The sequence below is a fragment of the Hoplias malabaricus genome, chromosome 3 (assembly GCF_029633855.1).
Source record: "Hoplias malabaricus isolate fHopMal1 chromosome 3, fHopMal1.hap1, whole genome shotgun sequence".
Lineage (NCBI taxonomy): Eukaryota > Metazoa > Chordata > Actinopteri > Characiformes > Erythrinidae > Hoplias > Hoplias malabaricus.
This window is the reverse complement of record NC_089802.1, coordinates 27091531-27114898: the sequence shown is the minus strand read 5'-3', so window position 1 is coordinate 27114898 and position 23368 is coordinate 27091531. Positions and strand designations below refer to the sequence as shown.

The 23368-nt window shown below is 51.7% G+C and overlaps 3 protein-coding genes across 3 annotated transcripts; all 3 read right to left on the bottom strand.

The window, feature by feature from the left end:
* Positions 1–12721: 12721 nt before the first annotated feature.
* On the bottom strand, positions 12722–13572 carry LOC136691386 (uncharacterized). The gene is made up of 2 exons (XM_066663947.1): positions 13558–13572; positions 12722–13384 (listed from the first exon to the last, which is right to left on the bottom strand). The coding sequence occupies exons 1-2, from the start codon at positions 13570–13572 to the stop codon at positions 12722–12724; spliced, it is 678 nt and encodes a 225-aa protein (XP_066520044.1).
* Positions 13573–13663: 91 nt separating this feature from the next.
* Positions 13664–15242, bottom strand: LOC136691385 (uncharacterized). Its single transcript, XM_066663946.1, has 3 exons — positions 15228–15242; positions 14428–15054; positions 13664–14326 (listed from the first exon to the last, which is right to left on the bottom strand). The coding sequence occupies exons 1-3, from the start codon at positions 15240–15242 to the stop codon at positions 13664–13666; spliced, it is 1305 nt and encodes a 434-aa protein (XP_066520043.1).
* Positions 15243–15333: 91 nt separating this feature from the next.
* On the bottom strand, positions 15334–18585 carry LOC136691384 (uncharacterized). Its single transcript, XM_066663945.1, has 6 exons — positions 18471–18585; positions 17745–17984; positions 16684–17461; positions 16371–16596; positions 16098–16295; positions 15334–15996 (listed from the first exon to the last, which is right to left on the bottom strand). Exons 1-6 carry the CDS (start codon positions 18583–18585, stop codon positions 15334–15336), a joined length of 2220 nt encoding a protein of 739 aa, XP_066520042.1.
* Positions 18586–23368: the final 4783 nt, after the last annotated feature.

Below are 23368 nucleotides of genomic sequence, written 5' to 3'. Positions count from 1 at the left end.
GAGTGACTGGGTGAGTGTGTGACACTGTCAACAGGTGTGAGTGTGTAAGTGACTGGGTGAGTGTGTGAAACTGTCTACAGGTGTGAGTGTGTGAGTGACTGGGTGAGTGTGTGAAACTGCCCACAGGTGTGAGTGACTGGGTGAGTGTGTGACACTGTCCACAGGTGTGTGAGTGTGTGTGAGTGTCAGGGTGAGTGTGTGTGAGTGTCAGGGTGAGTGTGTGACACTGTCCACAAGTGTGAGTGACTGGGTGAGTGTGTGAAACTGTCCACAGGTGTGAGTGACTGAGTGAATGTGTGAAACTCTCCACAGGTGTGAGTGACTGGGTGAGTGTGTGACACTCTCCACAGGTGTGAGTGTATGAGTGACTGGGTGAGTGTGTGACACTGTCCACAGGTGTGAGTGTGTGAGTGACTGGGTGAGTGTGTGACACTGTCCACAGGTGTGAGTGACTGGGTGAGTATGTGACACTGTCCACAGGTGTGAGTGTGTGAGTGATTGGGTGAGTGTGTGAAACTGTCCACAGGTGTGAGTGTGTGAGTGACTGGGTGAGTGTGTGAAACTGTCCACAGGTGTGAGTGACTGGGTGAGTGTGTGACACTGTCCACAGGAATGAGTGTGTGAGTGTGTGAAACTGTCCACAGATGTGAGTGACTGGGTGAGTGTGTGAAACTGTCCACAGATGTGAGTGACTGGGTGAGTGTGTGAAACTGTCCACAGGTCTGATTGACTGGGTGAGTGTGTGACACTGTCCACAGGTGTGAGTGTATGAGTGACTGGGTGAGTGTGTGAAACTGTCCACAGGTGTGAGTGTATGAGTGACTGGGTGAGTGTGTGAAACTGTCCACAGGTTTGAGTGTAGGAGTGACTGGGTGAATGTGTGACACTGTCCACAGGTGTGTGTGTGTGAGTGACTGGGTGAGTGTGTGACACTGTCCACAGGTGTGAGTGTGTGAGTGACTGGGTGAGTATGTGAAACTGTCCACAGGTGTGAGTGACTGGGTGAGTGTGTGACTCTGTCCACAGGTGTGAGTGTGTGAGTGACTGGGTGAGTATGTGAAACTGTCCACAGGTGTGAGTGTGTGAGTGACTGGGTGAATGTGTGAAACTGTCCACAGGTGTGAGTGACTGGGTGAGTGTGTGACACTGTCCACAGGTGTGAGTATATGAGTGACTGGGTGAGTCTGTGACACTGTCCACAGGTGTGAGTGTGTGACTGACTGGGTGAGTGTGTGAAACTGTCCACAGATGTGAGTGTGTGAAACTGTCCACATGTGTGAGTGACTGGGTGAGTGTGTGACACTGTCCACAGGAATGAGTGTGTGAGTGTGTGAAACTGTCCACAGATGTGAGTGACTGGGTGAGTGTGTGAAACTGTCCACAGGTCTGAGTGACTGGGTGAGTGTGTGACACTTTCCACAGGTGTGAGTGTATGAGTGACTGGGTGAGTGTGTGACACTGTCCACAGGTGTGAGTGTGTGAGTGACTGGGTGAGTGTGTGAAACTGTCCACAGATGTGAGTGTGTGAAACTGTCCACATGTGTGAGTGACTGGGTGAGTGTGTGACACTGTCCACAGGAATGAGTGTGTGAGTGTGTGAAACTGTCCACAGATGTGAGTGACTGGGTGAGTGTGTGAAACTGTCCACAGGTCTGATTGACTCGGTGAGTATGTGACAATGTCCACAGGTGTGAGTGTATGAGTGACTGGGTGAGTGTGTGACACTGTCCACAGGTGTGAGTGTAGGAGTGACTGGGTGAATGTGTGACACTGTCCACAGGTGTGAGTGTGTGAGTTACTGGGTGAGTGTGTGACACTGTCCACAGGTGTGAGTGTGTGAGTGACTGGGTGAGTATGTGAAACTGTCCACAGGTGTGAGTGACTGGGTGAGTGTGTGACACTGTCCACAGGTGTGAGTGTGTGAGTGACTGGGTGAGTATGTGAAACTGTCCACAGGTGTGAGTGTGTGAGTGACTGGGTGAGTGTGTGAAACTGTCCACAGGTGTGAGTGACTGGGTGAGTGTGTGACACTGTCCACAGGTGTGAGTGTATGAGTGACTGGGTGAGTGTGTGACACTGTCCACAGTAATGAGTGTGTGAGTGTGTGAAACTGTCCACAGGTGTGAGTGACTGGGTGAGTGTGTGAAACTGTCCACAGGTCTGAGTGACTGGGTGAGTGTGTGACACTGTCCACAGGTGTGAGTGTATGAGTGACTGGGTGAGTCTGTGACACTGTCCACTGGTGTGAGTGTGTGAGTGACTGGGTGAGATTATGAGTCACTGGGTGAATGTGTGACACTGTCCACTGGTGTGAGTGACTGGGTGAGTGTGTGAAACTGTCCACAGGTGTGAGTGTGTGAGTGACTGGGTGAGTGTGGGAAACTGTCCACAGGTGTGAGTGTATGAGTGACTGGGTGAGTGTGTGACACTGTCCACAGGTGTGAGTGTGTGAGTGACTGGGTGAGTGTGTGAAACTGTCCACAGGTGTGAGTGTGTGGGTGACTGGGTGAGTGTGTGAAACTGTCCACATGTGTGAGTGACTGGGTGAGTGTGTGACACTGTCCACAGGTGTGAGTGTATGAGTGACTGGGTGAGCGTGTGACACTGTCCACAGGAATGAGTGTGTGAGTGTGTGATACTGTCCACAGATGTGAGTGACTGGGTGAGTGTGTGAAACTGTCCACAGGTCTGAGTGACTGGGTGAGTATGTGACAATGTCCACAGGTGTGAGTGTATGAGTGACTGGGTGAGTGTGTGACACTGTCCACAGGTGTGAGTGTATGAGTGACTGGGTGAGTGTGTGAAACTGTCCACAGGTGTGAGTGACTGGGTGAGTGTGTGACACTCTCCACAGGTGTGAGTGTATGAGTGACTGGGTGAATGTGTGACACTGTCCACAGGTGTGAGTGTGTAAGTGACTGGGTGAGTGTGTGACACTGTCCACAGGTGTGAGTGACTGGGTGAGTGTGTGACACTGTCCACAGGTGTGAGTGACTGGGTGAGTATGTGAAACTGTCCACAGGTGTGAGTGTATGAGTGACTGGGTGAGTGTGTGACACTGTCCACAGGAATGAGTGTGTGAGTGACTGGGTGAGATTATGAGTGACTGGGTGAATGTGTGACACTGTCCACAGGTGTGAGTGTGTGAGTGACTGGGTGAGTGTGTGACACTGTCCACAGGTGTGAGTGACTGTGTGAGTGTGTGACACTGTCCACAGGTGTGAATGTGTGAGTGACTGGGTGAGTGTGTGACACTGTCCACAGGTGTGAGTGACTGGGTGAGTGTGTGACACTGTCCACAGGTGTGAATGTGTGAGTGACTGGGTGAGTGTGTGACACTGTCCACATGTGTGAGTGACTGGGTGAGTGTGTGAAACTGTCCACAGGTGTGAGTGTATGAGTGACTGGGTGAGTGTGTGACACTGTCCACAGGTGTGAGTGTGTGAGTGACTGGGTGAATGTGTGAAACTGTCCACAGGTGTGAGTGTATGAGTGACTGGGTGAGTGTGTGACACTGTCCACAGGTGTGAGTGACTGGGTGAGTGTGTGACACTGTCCACAGGTGTGAGTGTGTGAGTGACTGGGTGAATGTGTGAAACTGTCCACAGGTGTGAGTGTATGAGTGACTGGGTGAGTGTGTGACACTGTCCACAGGTGTGAGTGACTGGGTGAGTGTGTGAAACTATCCACAGGTGTGAGTGTGTGAGTGACTGGGTGAATGTGTGACACTGTCCACAGGTGTGAGTGACTGGATGAGTGTGTGACACTGTCCACATGTGTGAGTGTATGAGTGACTGGGTGAGTGTGTGACACTGTCCACAGGTGTGAGTGTGTGAGTGACTGGGTGAGTGTGTGAAACTGTCCACAGGAATGAGTGTGTGAGTGTGTGAAACTGTCCACAGGTGTGAGAGTGTGAGTGACTGGGTGAGTGTGTGACACTGTCCACAGGTGTGAGTGACTGGGTGAGTGTGTGAAACTATCCACAGGTGTGAGTGTATGAGTGACTGGGTGAGTCTGTGACACTGTCCACTGGTGTGAGTGTGTGAGTGACTGGGTGAGATTATGAGTCACTGGGTGAATGTGTGACACTGTCCACTGGTGTGAGTGACTGGGTGAGTGTGTGAAACTGTCCACAGGTGTGAGTGTGTGAGTGACTGGGTGAGTGTGGGAAACTGTCCACAGGTGTGAGTGTATGAGTGACTGGGTGAGTTTGTGACACTGTCCACAGGTGTGAGTGTGTGAGTGACTGGGTGAGTGTGTGAAACTGTCCACAGGTGTGAGTGTGTGGGTGACTGGGTGAGTGTGTGAAACTGTCCACATGTGTGAGTGACTGGGTGAGTGTGTGACACTGTCCACAGGTGTGAGTGTATGAGTGACTGGGTGAGCGTGTGACACTGTCCACAGGAATGAGTGTGTGAGTGTGTGATACTGTCCACAGATGTGAGTGACTGGGTGAGTGTGTGAAACTGTCCACAGGTCTGAGTGACTGGGTGAGTATGTGACAATGTCCACAGGTGTGAGTGTATGAGTGACTGGGTGAGTGTGTGACACTGTCCACAGGTGTGAGTGTATGAGTGACTGGGTGAGTGTGTGAAACTGTCCACAGGTGTGAGTGACTGGGTGAGTGTGTGACACTCTCCACAGGTGTGAGTGTATGAGTGACTGGGTGAATGTGTGACACTGTCCACAGGTGTGAGTGTGTGAGTGACTGGGTGAGTGTGTGACACTGTCCACAGGTGTGAGTGACTGGGTGAGTGTGTGACACTGTCCACAGGTGTGAGTGACTGGGTGAGTATGTGAAACTGTCCACAGGTGTGAGTGTATGAGTGACTGGGTGAGTGTGTGACACTGTCCACAGGAATGAGTGTGTGAGTGACTGGGTGAGATTATGAGTGACTGGGTGAATGTGTGACACTGTCCACAGGTGTGAGTGTGTGAGTGACTGGGTGAGTGTGTGACACTGTCCACAGGTGTGAGTGACTGTGTGAGTGTGTGACACTGTCCACAGGTGTGAATGTGTGAGTGACTGGGTGAGTGTGTGACACTGTCCACAGGTGTGAGTGACTGGGTGAGTGTGTGACACTGTCCACAGGTGTGAATGTGTGAGTGACTGGGTGAGTGTGTGACACTGTCCACAGGTGTGAGTGACTGGGTGAGTGTGTGACACTGTCCACAGGTGTGAGTGTATGAGTGACTGGGTGAGTGTGTGACACTGTCCACAGTAATGAGTGTGTGAGTGTGTGAAACTGTCCACAGGTGTGAGTGACTGGGTGAGTGTGTGAAACTGTCCACAGGTCTGAGTGACTGGGTGAGTGTGTGACACTGTCCACAGGTGTGAGTGTATGAGTGACTGGGTGAGTCTGTGACACTGTCCACTGGTGTGAGTGTGTGAGTGACTGGGTGAGATTATGAGTCACTGGGTGAATGTGTGACACTGTCCACTGGTGTGAGTGACTGGGTGAGTGTGTGAAACTGTCCACAGGTGTGAGTGTGTGAGTGACTGGGTGAGTGTGGGAAACTGTCCACAGGTGTGAGTGTATGAGTGACTGGGTGAGTGTGTGACACTGTCCACAGGTGTGAGTGTGTGAGTGACTGGGTGAGTGTGTGAAACTGTCCACAGGTGTGAGTGTGTGGGTGACTGGGTGAGTGTGTGAAACTGTCCACATGTGTGAGTGACTGGGTGAGTGTGTGACACTGTCCACAGGTGTGAGTGTATGAGTGACTGGGTGAGCGTGTGACACTGTCCACAGGAATGAGTGTGTGAGTGTGTGATACTGTCCACAGATGTGAGTGACTGGGTGAGTGTGTGAAACTGTCCACAGGTCTGAGTGACTGGGTGAGTATGTGACAATGTCCACAGGTGTGAGTGTATGAGTGACTGGGTGAGTGTGTGACACTGTCCACAGGTGTGAGTGTATGAGTGACTGGGTGAGTGTGTGAAACTGTCCACAGGTGTGAGTGACTGGGTGAGTGTGTGACACTCTCCACAGGTGTGAGTGTATGAGTGACTGGGTGAATGTGTGACACTGTCCACAGGTGTGAGTGTGTAAGTGACTGGGTGAGTGTGTGACACTGTCCACAGGTGTGAGTGACTGGGTGAGTGTGTGACACTGTCCACAGGTGTGAGTGACTGGGTGAGTATGTGAAACTGTCCACAGGTGTGAGTGTATGAGTGACTGGGTGAGTGTGTGACACTGTCCACAGGAATGAGTGTGTGAGTGACTGGGTGAGATTATGAGTGACTGGGTGAATGTGTGACACTGTCCACAGGTGTGAGTGTGTGAGTGACTGGGTGAGTGTGTGACACTGTCCACAGGTGTGAGTGACTGTGTGAGTGTGTGACACTGTCCACAGGTGTGAATGTGTGAGTGACTGGGTGAGTGTGTGACACTGTCCACAGGTGTGAGTGACTGGGTGAGTGTGTGACACTGTCCACAGGTGTGAATGTGTGAGTGACTGGGTGAGTGTGTGACACTGTCCACATGTGTGAGTGACTGGGTGAGTGTGTGAAACTGTCCACAGGTGTGAGTGTATGAGTGACTGGGTGAGTGTGTGACACTGTCCACAGGTGTGAGTGTGTGAGTGACTGGGTGAATGTGTGAAACTGTCCACAGGTGTGAGTGTATGAGTGACTGGGTGAGTGTGTGACACTGTCCACAGGTGTGAGTGACTGGGTGAGTGTGTGACACTGTCCACAGGTGTGAGTGTGTGAGTGACTGGGTGAATGTGTGAAACTGTCCACAGGTGTGAGTGTATGAGTGACTGGGTGAGTGTGTGACACTGTCCACAGGTGTGAGTGACTGGGTGAGTGTGTGAAACTATCCACAGGTGTGAGTGTGTGAGTGACTGGGTGAATGTGTGACACTGTCCACAGGTGTGAGTGACTGGATGAGTGTGTGACACTGTCCACATGTGTGAGTGTATGAGTGACTGGGTGAGTGTGTGACACTGTCCACAGGTGTGAGTGTGTGAGTGACTGGGTGAGTGTGTGAAACTGTCCACAGGAATGAGTGTGTGAGTGTGTGAAACTGTCCACAGGTGTGAGAGTGTGAGTGACTGGGTGAGTGTGTGACACTGTCCACAGGTGTGAGTGACTGGGTGAGTGTGTGAAACTATCCACAGGTGTGAGTGTATGAGTGACTGGGTGAGTCTGTGACACTGTCCACTGGTGTGAGTGTGTGAGTGACTGGGTGAGATTATGAGTCACTGGGTGAATGTGTGACACTGTCCACTGGTGTGAGTGACTGGGTGAGTGTGTGAAACTGTCCACAGGTGTGAGTGTGTGAGTGACTGGGTGAGTGTGGGAAACTGTCCACAGGTGTGAGTGTATGAGTGACTGGGTGAGTTTGTGACACTGTCCACAGGTGTGAGTGTGTGAGTGACTGGGTGAGTGTGTGAAACTGTCCACAGGTGTGAGTGTGTGGGTGACTGGGTGAGTGTGTGAAACTGTCCACATGTGTGAGTGACTGGGTGAGTGTGTGACACTGTCCACAGGTGTGAGTGTATGAGTGACTGGGTGAGCGTGTGACACTGTCCACAGGAATGAGTGTGTGAGTGTGTGATACTGTCCACAGATGTGAGTGACTGGGTGAGTGTGTGAAACTGTCCACAGGTCTGAGTGACTGGGTGAGTATGTGACAATGTCCACAGGTGTGAGTGTATGAGTGACTGGGTGAGTGTGTGACACTGTCCACAGGTGTGAGTGTATGAGTGACTGGGTGAGTGTGTGAAACTGTCCACAGGTGTGAGTGACTGGGTGAGTGTGTGACACTCTCCACAGGTGTGAGTGTATGAGTGACTGGGTGAATGTGTGACACTGTCCACAGGTGTGAGTGTGTGAGTGACTGGGTGAGTGTGTGACACTGTCCACAGGTGTGAGTGACTGGGTGAGTGTGTGACACTGTCCACAGGTGTGAGTGACTGGGTGAGTATGTGAAACTGTCCACAGGTGTGAGTGTATGAGTGACTGGGTGAGTGTGTGACACTGTCCACAGGAATGAGTGTGTGAGTGACTGGGTGAGATTATGAGTGACTGGGTGAATGTGTGACACTGTCCACAGGTGTGAGTGTGTGAGTGACTGGGTGAGTGTGTGACACTGTCCACAGGTGTGAGTGACTGTGTGAGTGTGTGACACTGTCCACAGGTGTGAATGTGTGAGTGACTGGGTGAGTGTGTGACACTGTCCACAGGTGTGAGTGACTGGGTGAGTGTGTGACACTGTCCACAGGTGTGAATGTGTGAGTGACTGGGTGAGTGTGTGACACTGTCCACAGGTGTGAGTGACTGGGTGAGTGTGTGAAACTGTCCACAGGTGTGAGTGTATGAGTGACTGGGTGAGTGTGTGACACTGTCCACAGGTGTGAGTGTGTGAGTGACTGGGTGAATGTGTGAAACTGTCCACAGGTGTGAGTGTATGAGTGACTGGGTGAGTGTGTGACACTGTCCACAGGTGTGAGTGACTGGGTGAGTGTGTGACACTGTCCACAGGTGTGAGTGTGTGAGTGACTGGGTGAATGTGTGAAACTGTCCACAGGTGTGAGTGTATGAGTGACTGGGTGAGTGTGTGACACTGTCCACAGGTGTGAGTGACTGGGTGAGTGTGTGAAACTATCCACAGGTGTGAGTGTGTGAGTGACTGGGTGAATGTGTGACACTGTCCACAGGTGTGAGTGACTGGATGAGTGTGTGACACTGTCCACATGTGTGAGTGTATGAGTGACTGGGTGAGTGTGTGACACTGTCCACAGGTGTGAGTGTGTGAGTGACTGGGTGAGTGTGTGAAACTGTCCACAGGAATGAGTGTGTGAGTGTGTGAAACTGTCCACAGGTGTGAGAGTGTGAGTGACTGGGTGAGTGTGTGACACTGTCCACAGGTGTGAGTGACTGGGTGAGTGTGTGAAACTATCCACAGGTGTGAGTGTGTGAGTGACTGGGTGAATGTGTGAAATTGTCCACAGGTGTGAGTGACTGGGTGAGTGTGTGACACTGTCCACAGGTGTGAGTGTGTGAGTGACTGGGTGAGTGTGTGAAACTGTCCACAGGTGTGAGTGACTGGGTGAGTGTGTGACACTGTCCACAGGTGTGAGTGTATGAGTGACAGGGTGAGTGTGTGAAACTGTCCACAGGAATGAGTGTGTGAGTGTGTGAAACTGTCCACAGATGTGAGTGACTGGGTGAGTGTGTGAAACTCTCCACAGGTGTGAGTGACTGGGTGAGTTTGTGACACTGTCCACAGGTGTGAGTGTATGAGTGACTGGGTGAGTGTGTGACACTGTCCACAGGTGTGAGTGTGTGAGTGACTGGGTGAGTGTGTGACACTGTCCACAGGTGTGAGTGTGTGAGTGACTGGGTGAGTGTGAAACTGTCCACAGGTGTGAGTGTGTGAGTGACTGGGTGAGTGTGTGAAACTGTCCACAGGTGTGAGTGTGTGGGTGAGTGTGTGAAGCTTTGTGATCCACCATGAACAACATCTACTTTCCAACGTCTCTGAACCCACAGGATGAAGATGCTTACAGTAGTTGATAAAGATGAATAAGTGAATGAAAAATAAATCTGAGATTGTTGTTCAGTCTGAGTTGCAGTGGCAGAATATTCTCACACTGTTCAGAAATGCTAGGGTGGGTGTTTTTATGAAGTTTCCTTGCAGGGAGTTTGCTATCTGTGGGTGCCTGCCATTATTAAACACACCCTGGGGGCTCTTGTTTTGAAGGTTCCCTGAGCAGCAGTGGAGGATGGATCTGGGCAGTGTTTTCTTTGGACTGCTAACCAGCTACACTCACTAAGGTCATGTATCCATCACATCTAGGGGTTTTCTAAAAGAGCAATTCATCAGACTGGTACCGTTGGTGAGGAGAGGTGGGACCTGACAGTGTACACTCCCTCTTCATCAGGGTGTATATTCACAACCAGCCCAGATTTCCGGAGTCTTAAACCGGGCTAAATCCGAGAACACACCACACTCGTCACAGACAGTCACCCGGAGCGGGACTCGAACCTACAACCTCCAGGACCCTACGTTCATCATGCATTTAGCGCTCTACTGAATTTAGAGTCAGTTCCACCTTAAGTAATGTAACTGTAACAGCAAAAATAAGTCAGTGTTACCCCCTATGGAGCAAGAATGAGCCAATTCAGATCTAGACATATAAATAATTTTCCCATTTACGGAGCCAAGGCTATGTACAAACACCAGAGCTTTTTCCAGCACAAACAGAATGAAGAGCAGCAAATGGTGAGGAAACTCTCTGAATTTTATATTTTGAATTAAAGTTGTGTACATTTTAAGATTTGGTATTCTTGCTCCAGGGCGGCACGGTGGTGCAGCAGGTAGTGTCGCAATCACAAAGCTCCAGGGCCCTGAAGGTTGTGGATTCGATTCCCGCTCCGGGTGACTGTCTGTGAGGAGTTGGTCTGTGGGTTTCCTCCCACAGTCCAAAAACACATGTTGGTAGGTGGATTGGTGACTCAAAAGTGTCCATAGGTGTGAATGCGTGTCTGTGTAGCCCTGTGAAGGACTGGTGCCCCCTCCAGGGTGTATTCCCGCCTTGTGCCCAATGATTCCAGGTAGGCTCTGGACCCACCGCGACCCTGAATTGGATAAGCGGTTACAGATAATGAATGAATTCTTGCTCCTGGGGTCCCCCTACAGTTGCAGAGTATTATTCACTTTTACAGCACTGTCCTGGAGTCAAGAGCTGCTGGGGTTTCCTACTCCCCTCCAATTTTTACATAGTGCAGTTTCTGCAGAGCTGAATCCAGAGTAGCAGCGATAGAAGCTCTATTCTCCCTGTTACAGCTCTGCTTAAATTTTAAGTAAAAGTACTACAAATCATTGCTTTAAAATGTTAGATTCCTTCTACCCGAGGTGTCCGGTTACCTCTCGTGTGGACGGTGTTTTCGTTATTTGGACGCCTCCCACGAGGTCGTGCGTGAGCTGTCATGATGTGGTCAGCTGGGCTCGCCAGGCACATATTGAACTTCATCAAACAGCTCATAAATCCAGCAGCAGAGAGAAAGAAAAGCAGCCGCGATATACGACCTTCTGATGGACAAACACACGCAACAGGAGAGGAAGGGAATGATGGAGGGAATAATGGAGGGATAGAACAGAGCCCTCACTCGCTCCGTGTAGGGACTGGACCCTTAAAGTGACCATGTCCTGCATTTTCTCACTCACTCACTCAGTCACACACATACACACACACTCAGTCACTCACACACACATACTCACTCACTCAGTCACTCACACACACACACACACACTCAGTCAGTCACACACACACACACACACACACACACACACACTCACTCAGCCACTTACACACACTCACTCAGTCACTCACACTCACTCAGTCACTCACACACACTCACTTAGTCAGTCATTCACACACACACTCACTCACTCAGTCACTCACACACACACTCAGTCACTCAGTCACTCACACATACTCACTCAGTCACTCACACACACTCACTCACTCACACACACACACACACTCACTCACTCAGTCACTCACACACACACTCACTCAGTCATACATACTCACTCAGTCACTCACACACACTCACTCACTCACACACACACACACACACTCACTCACTCAGTCACTCACACACACACACTCACTCAGTCACTCACTCACACCTGTGGACATTTTCTCACACTCACTCAGTCACTCCACATATGCAGATATTTTCTGCAATAGCTTTAATATGTAAATGAGCTCTGCTCTGATTGGCTAAACTATATTGTGTGGGTTCAGCACACATGGGCAAGGCCTAACTGTTGTAGACTGTTGTTGTAGAAGTTTTGTGACATCACAGAAGTGGAATGTTTTGCAGCCAGTGTGTGAGCGAGAGGGCGGCACGGTGGCGCAGCAGGTAGTGTCGCAGTCACACAGCTCCAGGGGCCTGGAGGTTGTGGGTTCGATTCCCGCTCCGTGTGACTGTCTGTGAGGAGTTGGTGTGTTCTCCCCGTGTCCGTGTGGGTTTCCTCCGGGTGCTCCGGTTTCCTCCCACAGTCCAAAAACACACGTTGCAGGTGGATTGGCGACTCAAAAGTGTCCCCCGTGACCCTAAATTGGATAAGCGGTTACAGATAATGGATGGATGTGTGAGCGAGAGAGGGCCACGCTCACAGGGTTCTCCAGGCTTCTCGGGGCCCATGGTGGAACATGGAGACAATTCTAGCAGCATGTTTTCACTCAAAATAAAATAACACCACATTCAGCCTCCAAATTACACATTTCTAAATTACACATCCCCACTTCCACTTTCCGCTGTGGGACGGCCAGGGGATATCTTTCCCACCGAAGGCTCCAGCTCTTGTTTGATTAGTTAATTAATTATTAATTATTAATTCCCCAGGTGCCATCATTAATCTGAAATTACAGAAGAAAAACAAAACAAAAAAAAAAACACAGCTCATGTTCCCCACCCAGAGAGCAGTGGTCAAACTGATCCTGAAGAGGTCTCGCTCATACAGGCCTCGCTCCTGTCCTCCCCAGTCTTGATCCTGTCCTCCTCGTCCTCCCGAGTCTCACTCCTGTCCTCCCCATCCTCCAGAGACTCGATCCTGTCCTCCCCAGTCTCACTCCTGTCCTCCCCAGTCTCACTCTTGTCCTCCCCATCCTCCAGAGACACGCTCCTGTCCTCCCCAGTCTCGATCCTGTCCTCCTCGTCCTCCTGAGTCTCACTCCTGTCCTCCCCGTCCTCCAGAGACTAGCTCCTGTCCTCCCCAGTCTCGATCCTGTCCTCCTCGTCCTCCCGAGTCTCACTCCTGTCCTCGCCGTCCTCCAGAGACTCGCTCCTGTCCTCCCCAGTCTCGATCCTGTCCTCCTCGTCCTCCCGAGTCTCACTCCTGTCCTCCCCGTCCTCCAGAGACTCAATCCTGTCCTGCCCAGTCTCACTCCTGTCCTCCCCGTCCTCCAGAGACACGCTCCTGTCCTCCCCAGTCTCGATCCTGTCCTCCTCGTCCTCCCGAGTCTCACTCCTGTTCTTCCCATCCTCCAGAGACACGCTCCTGTCCTCCCCATCTTCCAGAGACTCGCTCCTGTCCTCCCCGTCCTCCAGAGACTCGCTCCTGTCCTCCCCAGTCTCGATCCTGTCCTCCTCGTCCTCCCGAGTCTCACTCCTGTCCTCCCCGTCCTCCAGAGACTCAATCCTGTCCTCCCCAGTCTCACTCCTGTCCTCCCCGTCCTCCAGAGACACGCTCCTGTCCTCCCCAGTCTCGATCCTGTCCTCCTCGTCCTCCCGAGTCTCACTCCTGTTCTTCCCATCCTCCAGAGACACGCTCCTGTCCTCCCCATCTTCCAGAGACTCGCTCCTGTCCTCCCCGTCCTCCAGAGACTCGCTCCTGTCCTCCCCAGTCTCGATCCTGTCCTCCTAGCCCTCCCGAGTCTCACTCCTGTCCACCCCGTCCTCCAGAGACTCGCTCCTGTCCTCCCCAGTCTCGATCCTGTCCTCCTCATCCTCCCGAGTCTCACTCCTGTCCTCCCCGTCCTCCAGAGACTCGATCCTGTCCTCCCCAGTCTTGATCCTGTCCTCCCCAGTCTCACTCTTGTCCTCCCCATCCTCCAGAGACACGCTCCTGTCCTCCCCAGTCTCGATCCTGTCCTCCTCGTCCTCCTGAGTCTCACTCCTGTCCTCCCCGTCCTCCAGAGACTAGCTCCTGTCCTCCCCAGTCTCGATCCTGTCCTCCTCGTCCTCCCGAGTCTCACTCCTGTCCTCCCCGTCCTCCAGAGACTCGCTCCTGTCCTCCCCAGTCTCGATCCTGTCCTCCTCGTCCTCCCGAGTCTCACTCCTGTCCTCCCCGTCCTCCAGAGACTCAATCCTGTCCTCCCCAGTCTCACTCCTGTCCTCCCCGTCCTCCAGAGACACGCTCCTGTCCTCCCCAGTCTCGATCCTGTCCTCCTCGTCCTCCCGAGTCTCACTCCTGTTCTTCCCATCCTCCAGAGACACGCTCCTGTCCTCCCCATCTTCCAGAGACTCGCTCCTGTCCTCCCCGTCCTCCAGAGACTCGCTCCTGTCCTCCCCAGTCTCGATCCTGTCCTCCTCGTCCTCCCGAGTCTCACTCCTGTCCTCCCCGTCCTCCAGAGACTCAATCCTGTCCTCCCCAGTCTCACTCCTGTCCTCCCCGTCCTCCAGAGACACGCTCCTGTCCTCCCCAGTCTCGATCCTGTCCTCCTCGTCCTCCCGAGTCTCACTCCTGTTCTTCCCATCCTCCAGAGACACGCTCCTGTCCTCCCCATCTTCCAGAGACTCGCTCCTGTCCTCCCCGTCCTCCAGAGACTCGCTCCTGTCCTCCCCAGTCTCGATCCTGTCCTCCTAGCCCTCCCGAGTCTCACTCCTGTCCACCCCGTCCTCCAGAGACTCGCTCCTGTCCTCCCCAGTCTTGATCCTGTCCTCCTCATCCTCCCGAGTCTCACTCCTGTCCTCCCCGTCCTCCAGAGACTCGATCCTGTCCTCCCCAGTCTTGATCCTGTCCTCCCAGTCTCGATCCTGTCCTCCTCGTCCTCCCGAGTATCACTCCTGTCCTCCCCGTCCTCCAGAGACTCAATCCTGTCCTGCCCAGTCTCACTCCTGTCCTCCCCGTCCTCCAGAGACACGCTCCTGTCCTCCCCAGTCTCGATCCTGTCCTCCTCGTCCTCCCGAGTCTCACTCCTGTTCTTCCCATCCTCCAGAGACACGCTCCTGTCCTCCCCATCTTCCAGAGACTCGCTCCTGTCCTCCCCGTCCTCCAGAGACTCGCTCCTGTCCTCCCCAGTCTCGATCCTGTCCTCCTCGTCCTCCCGAGTCTCACTCCTGTCCTCCCCGTCCTCCAGAGACTCAATCCTGTCCTCCCCAGTCTCACTCCTGTCCTCCCCGTCCTCCAGAGACACGCTCCTGTCCTCCCCAGTCTCACTCCTGTCCTCCTCGTCCTCCCGAGTCTCACTCCTGTTCTTCCCATCCTCCAGAGACACGCTCCTGTCCTCCCCATCTTCCAGAGACTCGCTCCTGTCCTCCCCGTCCTCCAGAGACTCGCTCCTGTCCTCCCCAGTCTCGATCCTGTCCTCCTAGCCCTCCCGAGTCTCACTCCTGTCCACCCCGTCCTCCAGAGACTCGCTCCTGTCCTCCCCAGTCTCGATCCTGTCCTCCTCATCCTCCCGAGTCTCACTCCTGTCCTCCCCGTCCTCCAGAGACTCGATCCTGTCCTCCCCAGTCTTGATCCTGTCCTCCCCAGTCTCACTCTTGTCCTCCCCATCCTCCAGAGACACGCTCCTGTCCTCCCCAGTCTCGATCCTGTCCTCCTCGTCCTCCTGAGTCTCACTCCTGTCCTCCCCGTCCTCCAGAGACTAGCTCCTGTCCTCCCCAGTCTCGATCCTGTCCTCCTCGTCCTCCCGAGTCTCACTCCTGTCCTCCCCGTCCTCCAGAGACTCGCTCCTGTCCTCCCCAGTCTCGATCCTGTCCTCCTCATCCTCCCGAGTCTCACTCCTGTCCTCCCCGTCCTCCAGAGACTCAATCCTGTCCTCCCCAGTCTCACTCCTGTCCTCCCCGTCCTCCAGAGACACGCTCCTGTCCTCCCCAGTCTCGATCCTGTCCTCCTCGTCCTCCCGAGTCTCACTCCTGTTCTTCCCATCCTCCAGAGACACGCTCCTGTCCTCCCCATCTTCCAGAGACTCGCTCCTGTCCTCCCCGTCCTCCAGAGACTCGCTCCTGTCCTCCCCAGTCTCGATCCTGTCCTCCTCGTCCTCCCGAGTCTCACTCCTGTCCTCCCCGTCCTCCAGAGACTCAATCCTGTCCTCCCCAGTCTCACTCCTGTCCTCCCCGTCCTCCAGAGACACGCTCCTGTCCTCCCCAGTCTCGATCCTGTCCTCCTCGTCCTCCCGAGTCTCACTCCTGTTCTTCCCATCCTCCAGAGACACGCTCCTGTCCTCCCCATCTTCCAGAGACTCGCTCCTGTCCTCCCCGTCCTCCAGAGACTCGCTCCTGTCCTCCCCAGTCTCGATCCTGTCCTCCTAGCCCTCCCGAGTCTCACTCCTGTCCACCCCGTCCTCCAGAGACTCGCTCCTGTCCTCCCCAGTCTTGATCCTGTCCTCCTCATCCTCCCGAGTCTCACTCCTGTCCTCCCCGTCCTCCAGAGACTCGATCCTGTCCTCCCCAGTCTTGATCCTGTCCTCCCAGTCTCGATCCTGTCCTCCTCGTCCTCCCGAGTATCACTCCTGTCCTCCCCGTCCTCCAGAGACTCGATCCTGTCCTCCCCTGTCTCACTCCTGTCCTGCCTGTCCTCCCCAGTCTCACTCCTGTCCTCCCCGTCCTCCAGAGACACGCTCCTGTCCTCCCCAGTCTCGATCCTGTCCTCCTAGCCCTCCCGAGTCTCACTCCTGTCCACCCCGTCCTCCAGAGACTCGCTCCTGTCCTCCCCAGTCTTGATCCTGTCCTCCTCGTCCTCCCGAGTCTCACTCCTGTCCTCCCTGTCCTCCAGAGACTCGATCCTGTCCTCCCCAGTCTCACTCCTGTCCTCCCCAGTCTCACTCTTGTCCTCCCCATCCTCCAGAGACACGCTCCTGTCCTCCCCAGTCTCGATCCTGTCCTCCTCGTCCTCCTGAGTCTCACTCCTGTCCTCCCCGTCCTCCAGAGACTAGCTCCTGTCCTCCCCAGTCTCGATCCTGTCCTCCTCGTCCTCCCGAGTCTCACTCCTGTACTCCCCATCCTCCAGAGACTCGCTCCTGTCCTCCCCAGTCTCGATCCTGTTCTCCTCGTCCTCCCGAGTCTCACTCCTGTCCTCCCCGTCCTCCAGAGACTCAATCCTGTCCTGCCCAGTCTCACTCCTGTCCTCCCCGTCCTCCAGAGACACGCTCCTGTCCTCCCCAGTCTCGATTCTGTCCTCCTCGTCCTCCCGAGTCTCACTCCTGTTCTTTCCATCCTCCAGAGACACGCTCCTGTCCTCCCCAGTCTCACTCTTGTCCTCCCCATCCTCCAGAGACACGCTCCTGTCCTCCCGAGTCTCACTCCTGTCCTCCCCGTCCTCCAGAGACACGCTCCTGTCCTCCCCAGTCTCGATCCTGTCCTCCTCGTCCTCCCGAGTCTCACTCCTGTTCTTCCCATCCTCCAGAGACACGCTCCTGTCCTCCCCATCTTCCAGAGACTCGCTCCTGTCCTCCCCGTCCTCCAGAGACTCGCTCCTGTCCTCCCCAGTCTCGATCCTGTCCTCCTCGTCCTCCCGAGTCTCACTCCTGTCCTCCCCGTCCTCCAGAGACTCGCTCCTGTCCTCCCCAGTCTCGATCCTGTCCTCCTCGTCCTCCCAAGTCTCACTCCTGTCCTCCCCGTCCTCCAGAGACTCGCTCCTGTCCTCCCCAGTCTCGATCCTGTCCTCCTCATCCTCCCGAGTCTCACTCCTGTCCTCCCCGTCCTCCAGAGACTCGATCCTGTCCTCCCCAGTCTTGATCCTGTCCTCCCAGTCTCGATCCTGTCCTCCTCGTCCTCCCGAGTATCACTCCTGTCCTCCCCGTCCTCCAGAGACTCGATCCTGTCCTCCCCAGTCTCACTCCTGTCCTGCCTGTCCTCCCCAGTCTCACTCCTGTCCTCCCTGTCCTCCAGAGACACGCTCCTGTCCTCCCCAGTCTCGATCCTGTCCTCCTAGCCCTCCCGAGTCTCACTCCTGTCTACCCCGTCCTCCAGAGACTCGCTCCTGTCCTCCCCAGTCTCGATCCTGTCCTCCTCATCCTCCCGAGTCTCACTCCTGTCCTCCCCGTCCTCCAGAGACTCGATCCTGTCCTCCCCAGTCTTGATCCTGTCCTCCCAGTCTCGATCCTGTCCTCCTCGTCCTCCCGAGTATCACTCCTGTCCTCCCCGTCCTCCAGAGACTCGATCCTGTCCTCCCCTGTCTCACTCCTGTCCTCCCTGTCCTCCCCAGACTCGCTCCTGTCCTCCCCATCCTCCTGAGACTCGCTCCTGTCCTCCCCAGACTCAATCCTGTCCCCCTCGTCCTCCTGAGACTCAGTTTCTGCAATGACAAGCAAATAGAGGCTCTATTCTCCTGCTTTGCACCCTGTGGTTCCGCAGAGACCCCACGCCCCTGATACTGTTACAGAAGATAGATGAATGAATGACCGAATGAATGAATGAATGAATGAATGAATGAATGAATGCATGGATGGGTGAATGGATGAATGAATGAAAAATGCAGGAGCAGCTTGTTATATGTCCTTCTTCACCATTAAGTGAATTCCCCAATCATGGGTCTTAATGGGATTGAATTAAGCTGGATTCATTTAAATCAAATAAATACACTGAATGAACAAAGGCACATTTTGGTTCCATGTGGAATCCATGAATTCCTACATTGAGTTCTACATCAGCTCAGTGCTCAGGAACCTCGGGGTGAGTGGGGGGAGGTAGGAGTGTCGGGGGCTTGGGGGTCTTGCCCAGCTTCATCCTGGAGCTAAAAACAGATCAGGTTTGCATTAAATCCATCAGATTTACTCCTTACTTTCAAAGGAATGAAATCTGTGGAAACCCGACCTGAGATTAGCATTTGGTTGCAGTCTTTGTGAGCTCCTGCCTCCTGCGTGCAGACCACCAGAGCTGAGGCAGGGACCCTCCATCTCCTTCTGCCATCTCCTTACTCTGTGGCAATGAATGATGAGCGAACGCACCGGCTCCAAAACAGCTGTAATTACCACAGCCCACTTAGTGCTCATTGCAATTACAGGAGTCGCGCAATTACCGCCGCAGTTTCCAGGCTGCAAGAGCGATGGAGGAGCAGCTGTGGATGAGGGTCTGTTTTAACCCACCAGCATGGGGGGTGGCCTCCAGCGAGAGTCAGCCAGAGCATTTTTACAACATTTTAAAGGTGCAATCAGTGATTTTCACCACAAGAACTTAGCACAACAATATTTACAGAAGTTATTGATTTGTTATACAATTATTCTATACAGTACAACACTCCATACATAGTTAAACTCCATACAGCGGGTCCCCCACATAGGGACGGCCATGTTTAAAGAGCTGTTTCATAACATGAAAATAGTCACTGGAGAAAATAACTGATTGCACCTTTAAATTAATATTAAGTTTATGTATTGTCATTGCACTGAGATTAAAGAACGGGGAAGCAAATCTGATGCTGCATTACACATGACAGCTATTACTTATAAAAATAAACATTGAAATATAAAGTGTAAAACTATCTATTTAGTTTTAGTTTACTTTTATAACTAAATATAAAAGTAAAATATTTACATATTAATACTTTGAAGTTTTTATAAATATATAAATAATACATTATAAAATGAATGACAGGTGTAATAATGCAAAGATATAAATATATTGCACATTAAACAAATTGAAAAAAAAAAAAAACATTAAAGGTGCAATCCATGATTTTCCAGTGATGACACTACCACTTTAAAGCAACACTAATTAAGAGTGTATTTTTCTTCCTGAGTGCCCCGTACTGTTTATTGTAAATAAACAGTCCTGAAATCAAGGAGGGTGAGGGAGGGTTACATAGTGCAGTTTCTGCAGTGACAAGCAAATAGAGGCTCTATTCTCCATTTTCCAGCTCAGTGGAGCTGAGGTAAAAATATTGGCTAGTGTTGCTTTAACAGCTGTCCCTGAAACCTGCATTAAACCCATGGAGGATAAACATTTTCATTTAGGCAGTAAATAGGAATTTGATTCTTCTACCTCATCTGAGCCGGATGTTGGTGCCAATATGTGGTGATGTGTGAACTGTTTTATTTAACACTGAAATTTAATTATAGCCATATTTTAAGCCTCCGTCTGCTTTTGAAACTACACCCACGCATTCGTCGCTATGAGCAACTTCCACAAGACTCTAGCCTGTAATGCCGGGCCCTAGGCACATATCCTCACGAGCTTCTTCTAGGCCTCAGCGCTAAGCCTGCTGGCTGAGCCAGGCGCTAGCTCGCTGTTTGAATAAAGCCGAGGGTAAATATTGTCTGAGACCAAGTCAACACTTGTGTCATACATTTTCAATTTGGGCTTCAATTAGGTCCATTTATTTTTTCCCCTAGCTGAGGAGGAAAGAAAAACAGGGCTGTGGTGAAGGCTGGAGAGATTTGGCCAGCTTAGCCAAGGTGCCAGAGCTACTCAATCAACTCGGTTAGCCTTTAACTCCGCCGAAAACCGCCTGGATGACTCTGTCCACCATCGCTGTGTCGGTGCGGCCCACTGCACGGTGAGAAGGGTGTGATGATGGTGGATACTCAGTGACTTTTACAGCACATCAGCATTAGCCATGTTCACTGAGGCATTGTGGGCTGTAGATATGCTGTAGAGGCTTGGCCAGCAGCAATTTTAAATGAATGAATGAATGAATGAATGAATGAAGGAAAAAATAATGCAGTTCCCTAACCCCGCCACTAGAGGGGTTAAAACAGCAATATCCTGTTTTGAATGGTGGAATTTTGTAAAGTCCTTAAAACAACGACTTATCAACTTCTGTGAGTCTTTATCTCTCTCTCTCTCTCTATTTCCCCCTCCCTCTCTCTCTCTTTATCCCCACTCTCTCTCTCTCCCTCTCTGCGCATGCATGGATTATCCACGGTAGTTCTTGATTTTCTATTTTCTATTCTTTTATTTTATTTTTCTTAATGAGAGCATAGTGAGGTTGTTGGTACCGAACTGTTTTTGGCCAGTGGTGAGGGGTTTGAAGCTGGCGTCATGGCCTCTGAGGCCTTCGTGGAGATACTGTCTCTCCACCATGGCGTCAGTTGTGTCTCGGAGAGTGGGGCGACTGTGGAGGAAGTTTTGTTAGCAGTTGGAGAGCAGGTAGGATGTGAGAATATTTACTCGGCTTCTCGCATGAACCGAGCTGTGATGGTGTTTTTGGAGAAGGAGAGGTGTGTGAGCAGCCTGATCGAGTCGGGGATCCAGGTGAGGGGAGTGCTGGTGCAGGTCAGCCCTCTGTATGCACCTGTGACCCGCGTTGTTGTATCAAACGAGATGTTGTATCCGCGAGAGTGAACGCTGGCGCGTGTAGCTGCCGCTGCTCTCCGGTTATTCATTTATTTATTTATTTTCCTGCTGTCTCCTATCTCTACTTTTTAGCCATGTGGATTAATGTCTTGTCTGTAAGGTTTGTCTTCGCTTGGGCTGTATTGTCCACAGTAATTCATCCATCTGCAACCTTACACCAGTATTCAGCTGCTGAACTTCTCAAGGTTCCACCTGCCCCTTGTGCCGCCAGTACTTCACATCCACCCAGACATCGCCCGGCCTCCTCGACGCAGATACATCCACCGCGGATCCCGACGGAACTTCCACATTGACGACTCCTTGGCCATAAGTACCATCTGGTCTAAATCTCGTCGCCCTTGGAGAAACCCTGACAGGAAAGTGGACCGTGCTGTCAGGATAGCTAGGTCGGCTAACACCATTGAATCCACAGACCATTGTGAAGCTAACGTCGGGCTTCTCAACACTCGGTCCCTCACGGGTAAAAGCCTTCTCCTCCGGGACATCCTCCTCGACCGTAAGTTCGACATTCTCTGTCTTACTGAGACGTGGCAACAACCAGGGGACTTTTCCCAGCTGAATGAGCTAACGCCGGCTGGGTTTGTTTACATCTCTCAGCCGCGTGTTACTGGTCGAGGAGGAGGTATCGCGATACTTTACCGTGAGCAGTTGAAAGCCACCACACTCATTTTACCTGTTTACATCACATTTGAAGTAGTAGCCATACAGCTGCATGGTCCAAAACCAACTGTTCTGGCTACTATCTATCGTCCTCCCAAGCCTAATAAGGATTTCATAAATGACTTTTCAGCATTTCTCACTTTCCTCTGTTCACATTTTTCCAATATTATTCTGCTTGGTGATTTCAACATATATATGGACAATGTAAACCACACCACCACTAAGGATTTTACATCTTGCCTGGACAGTTTCGGATTACAACAGCATGTCAACTTCCCAACTCACTCTAAAGGACATACCTTGGACCTGGTCTGCTGTTCTGGTGTAACTCCACACAACTGTACTGCCAATGAACTCCCTGTCTCTGATCATTCTGTTATTTCTTTCAAAATCAATATGGCTTTATCTAAAAATAGACCACCACGTACCATTACATATCGTAATATCAAAAATGTTAATCTAACCTCACTTTTATCAGGTATTGACAGTCTTCCAAATCCGAGTAATTCAGCCACTACTGATGATTTGGTTCAACTCTATAACACTGGACTTCACTCTCTACTGGACTCACTCACTCCTTTAAAAACCCGGACTGTTTTTTCATCCATTCCGCTCCTTGGTTCACAACTTACCTACGTCAGCTCAAAGCTACTGGACGCCAGCTGGAGCGCCTCTTCAAGAAAACTGGACTCACAATCCATAAGGATCTGTATCATAACCATCTCCTTCTATACAAAGACAACCTTCGCACAGCAAAATCCCAGTACTTCCCCCAACTAATTAGAGCTGGTGATGGAAACACACGGGCCCTGTTTTCTTTGGTCACCTCCACTCTCCGCCCACCAGACTCTTTACCTTCTCATTTCTACTCTGCCGACCATTGCAACTTACTAATGTCATTCTTCAATACCAAAATAGATCTGATACACCAACAATTGCTTCCTGACACTCTCTGTACATTATTTTCTCCAGTTCCAGCCCCTTATATTCACCCATTTACTACATTTCAACTTCCAACTATCTCCAATATCTCTGATCTCATCCATAAATCTAAACCTTCCACTTCTCAACTTGACCCTCTCCCAACACCCCTGGTTAAAACATGTTTATCTTCACTATTGCCTCTGATAACTGCCATTATTCACTCCTCCCTCACTTCTGGATCTGTCCCTTCCTCTTTAAAGTCTGCTTCAGTCACCCCTATTCTTAAGAAACCCGGTCTAGATCCTAACAACTTCAATAACCTTCGTCCCATCTCTAACCTACCTTTTCTTTCAAAAATCCTAGAGAAGACAGTTGCCTCTCAGATTCATTCCCATCTCTCTAATAACCACCTCTATGAACTGTTTTAATCTGGGTTTCGTCCTCATCACAGTACAGAAACAGCTCTCCTCAAAATAACAAATGACCTTCTGACTGCAGCAGACTCGGGTGTTTTATCTATACTCATTATTCTTGACCTGAGTGCAGCATTTGACACCATCTCCCATTCTATCCTCCTCCATAGACTATCAGCCATCGGTTTTTCCAACACACCACTGGACTGGTTCACCTCATATCTTTCTGACCGCACTCAGTTTATTCAGTTAAAGACATTCACATCCCAGCCATCTCCTCTCACTTCCGGTGTTTCTCAAGGCTCTGTCCTTGGTCCAATTCTCTTCATAATCTATCTTCTCCCCCTTGGTCATATCTTCCGTAAACACAACATCCAGTTTCATTGCT

What these genes read in the sequence shown, in the direction of transcription:
- LOC136691385 (XM_066663946.1), bottom strand. An exon ending in GGAGGACGGGGAGGACAGGA is followed by an intron (nt 14,327 to 14,427) that starts GTGAGACTCGGG and finishes CGGGAGGGCTAG; the next exon opens with GAGGACAGGATCGAGACTGG.
- LOC136691384 (XM_066663945.1), bottom strand. Translation starts at nt 18,585, where the DNA reads ATGGAGGGTCCCTGCCTCAGCTCTGGTGGTCTGCACGCAGGAGGCAGG. An exon ending in CAGATTTCATTCCTTTGAAA is followed by an intron (nt 17,985 to 18,470) that starts GTAAGGAGTAAA and finishes TTGTCATTGCAG; the next exon opens with AAACTGAGTCTCAGGAGGAC. An exon ending in GCGAGTCTCTGGAGGACGGG is followed by an intron (nt 16,296 to 16,370) that starts GTGGACAGGAGT and finishes GTGTCTCTGGAG; the next exon opens with GACGGGGAGGACAGGAGTGA.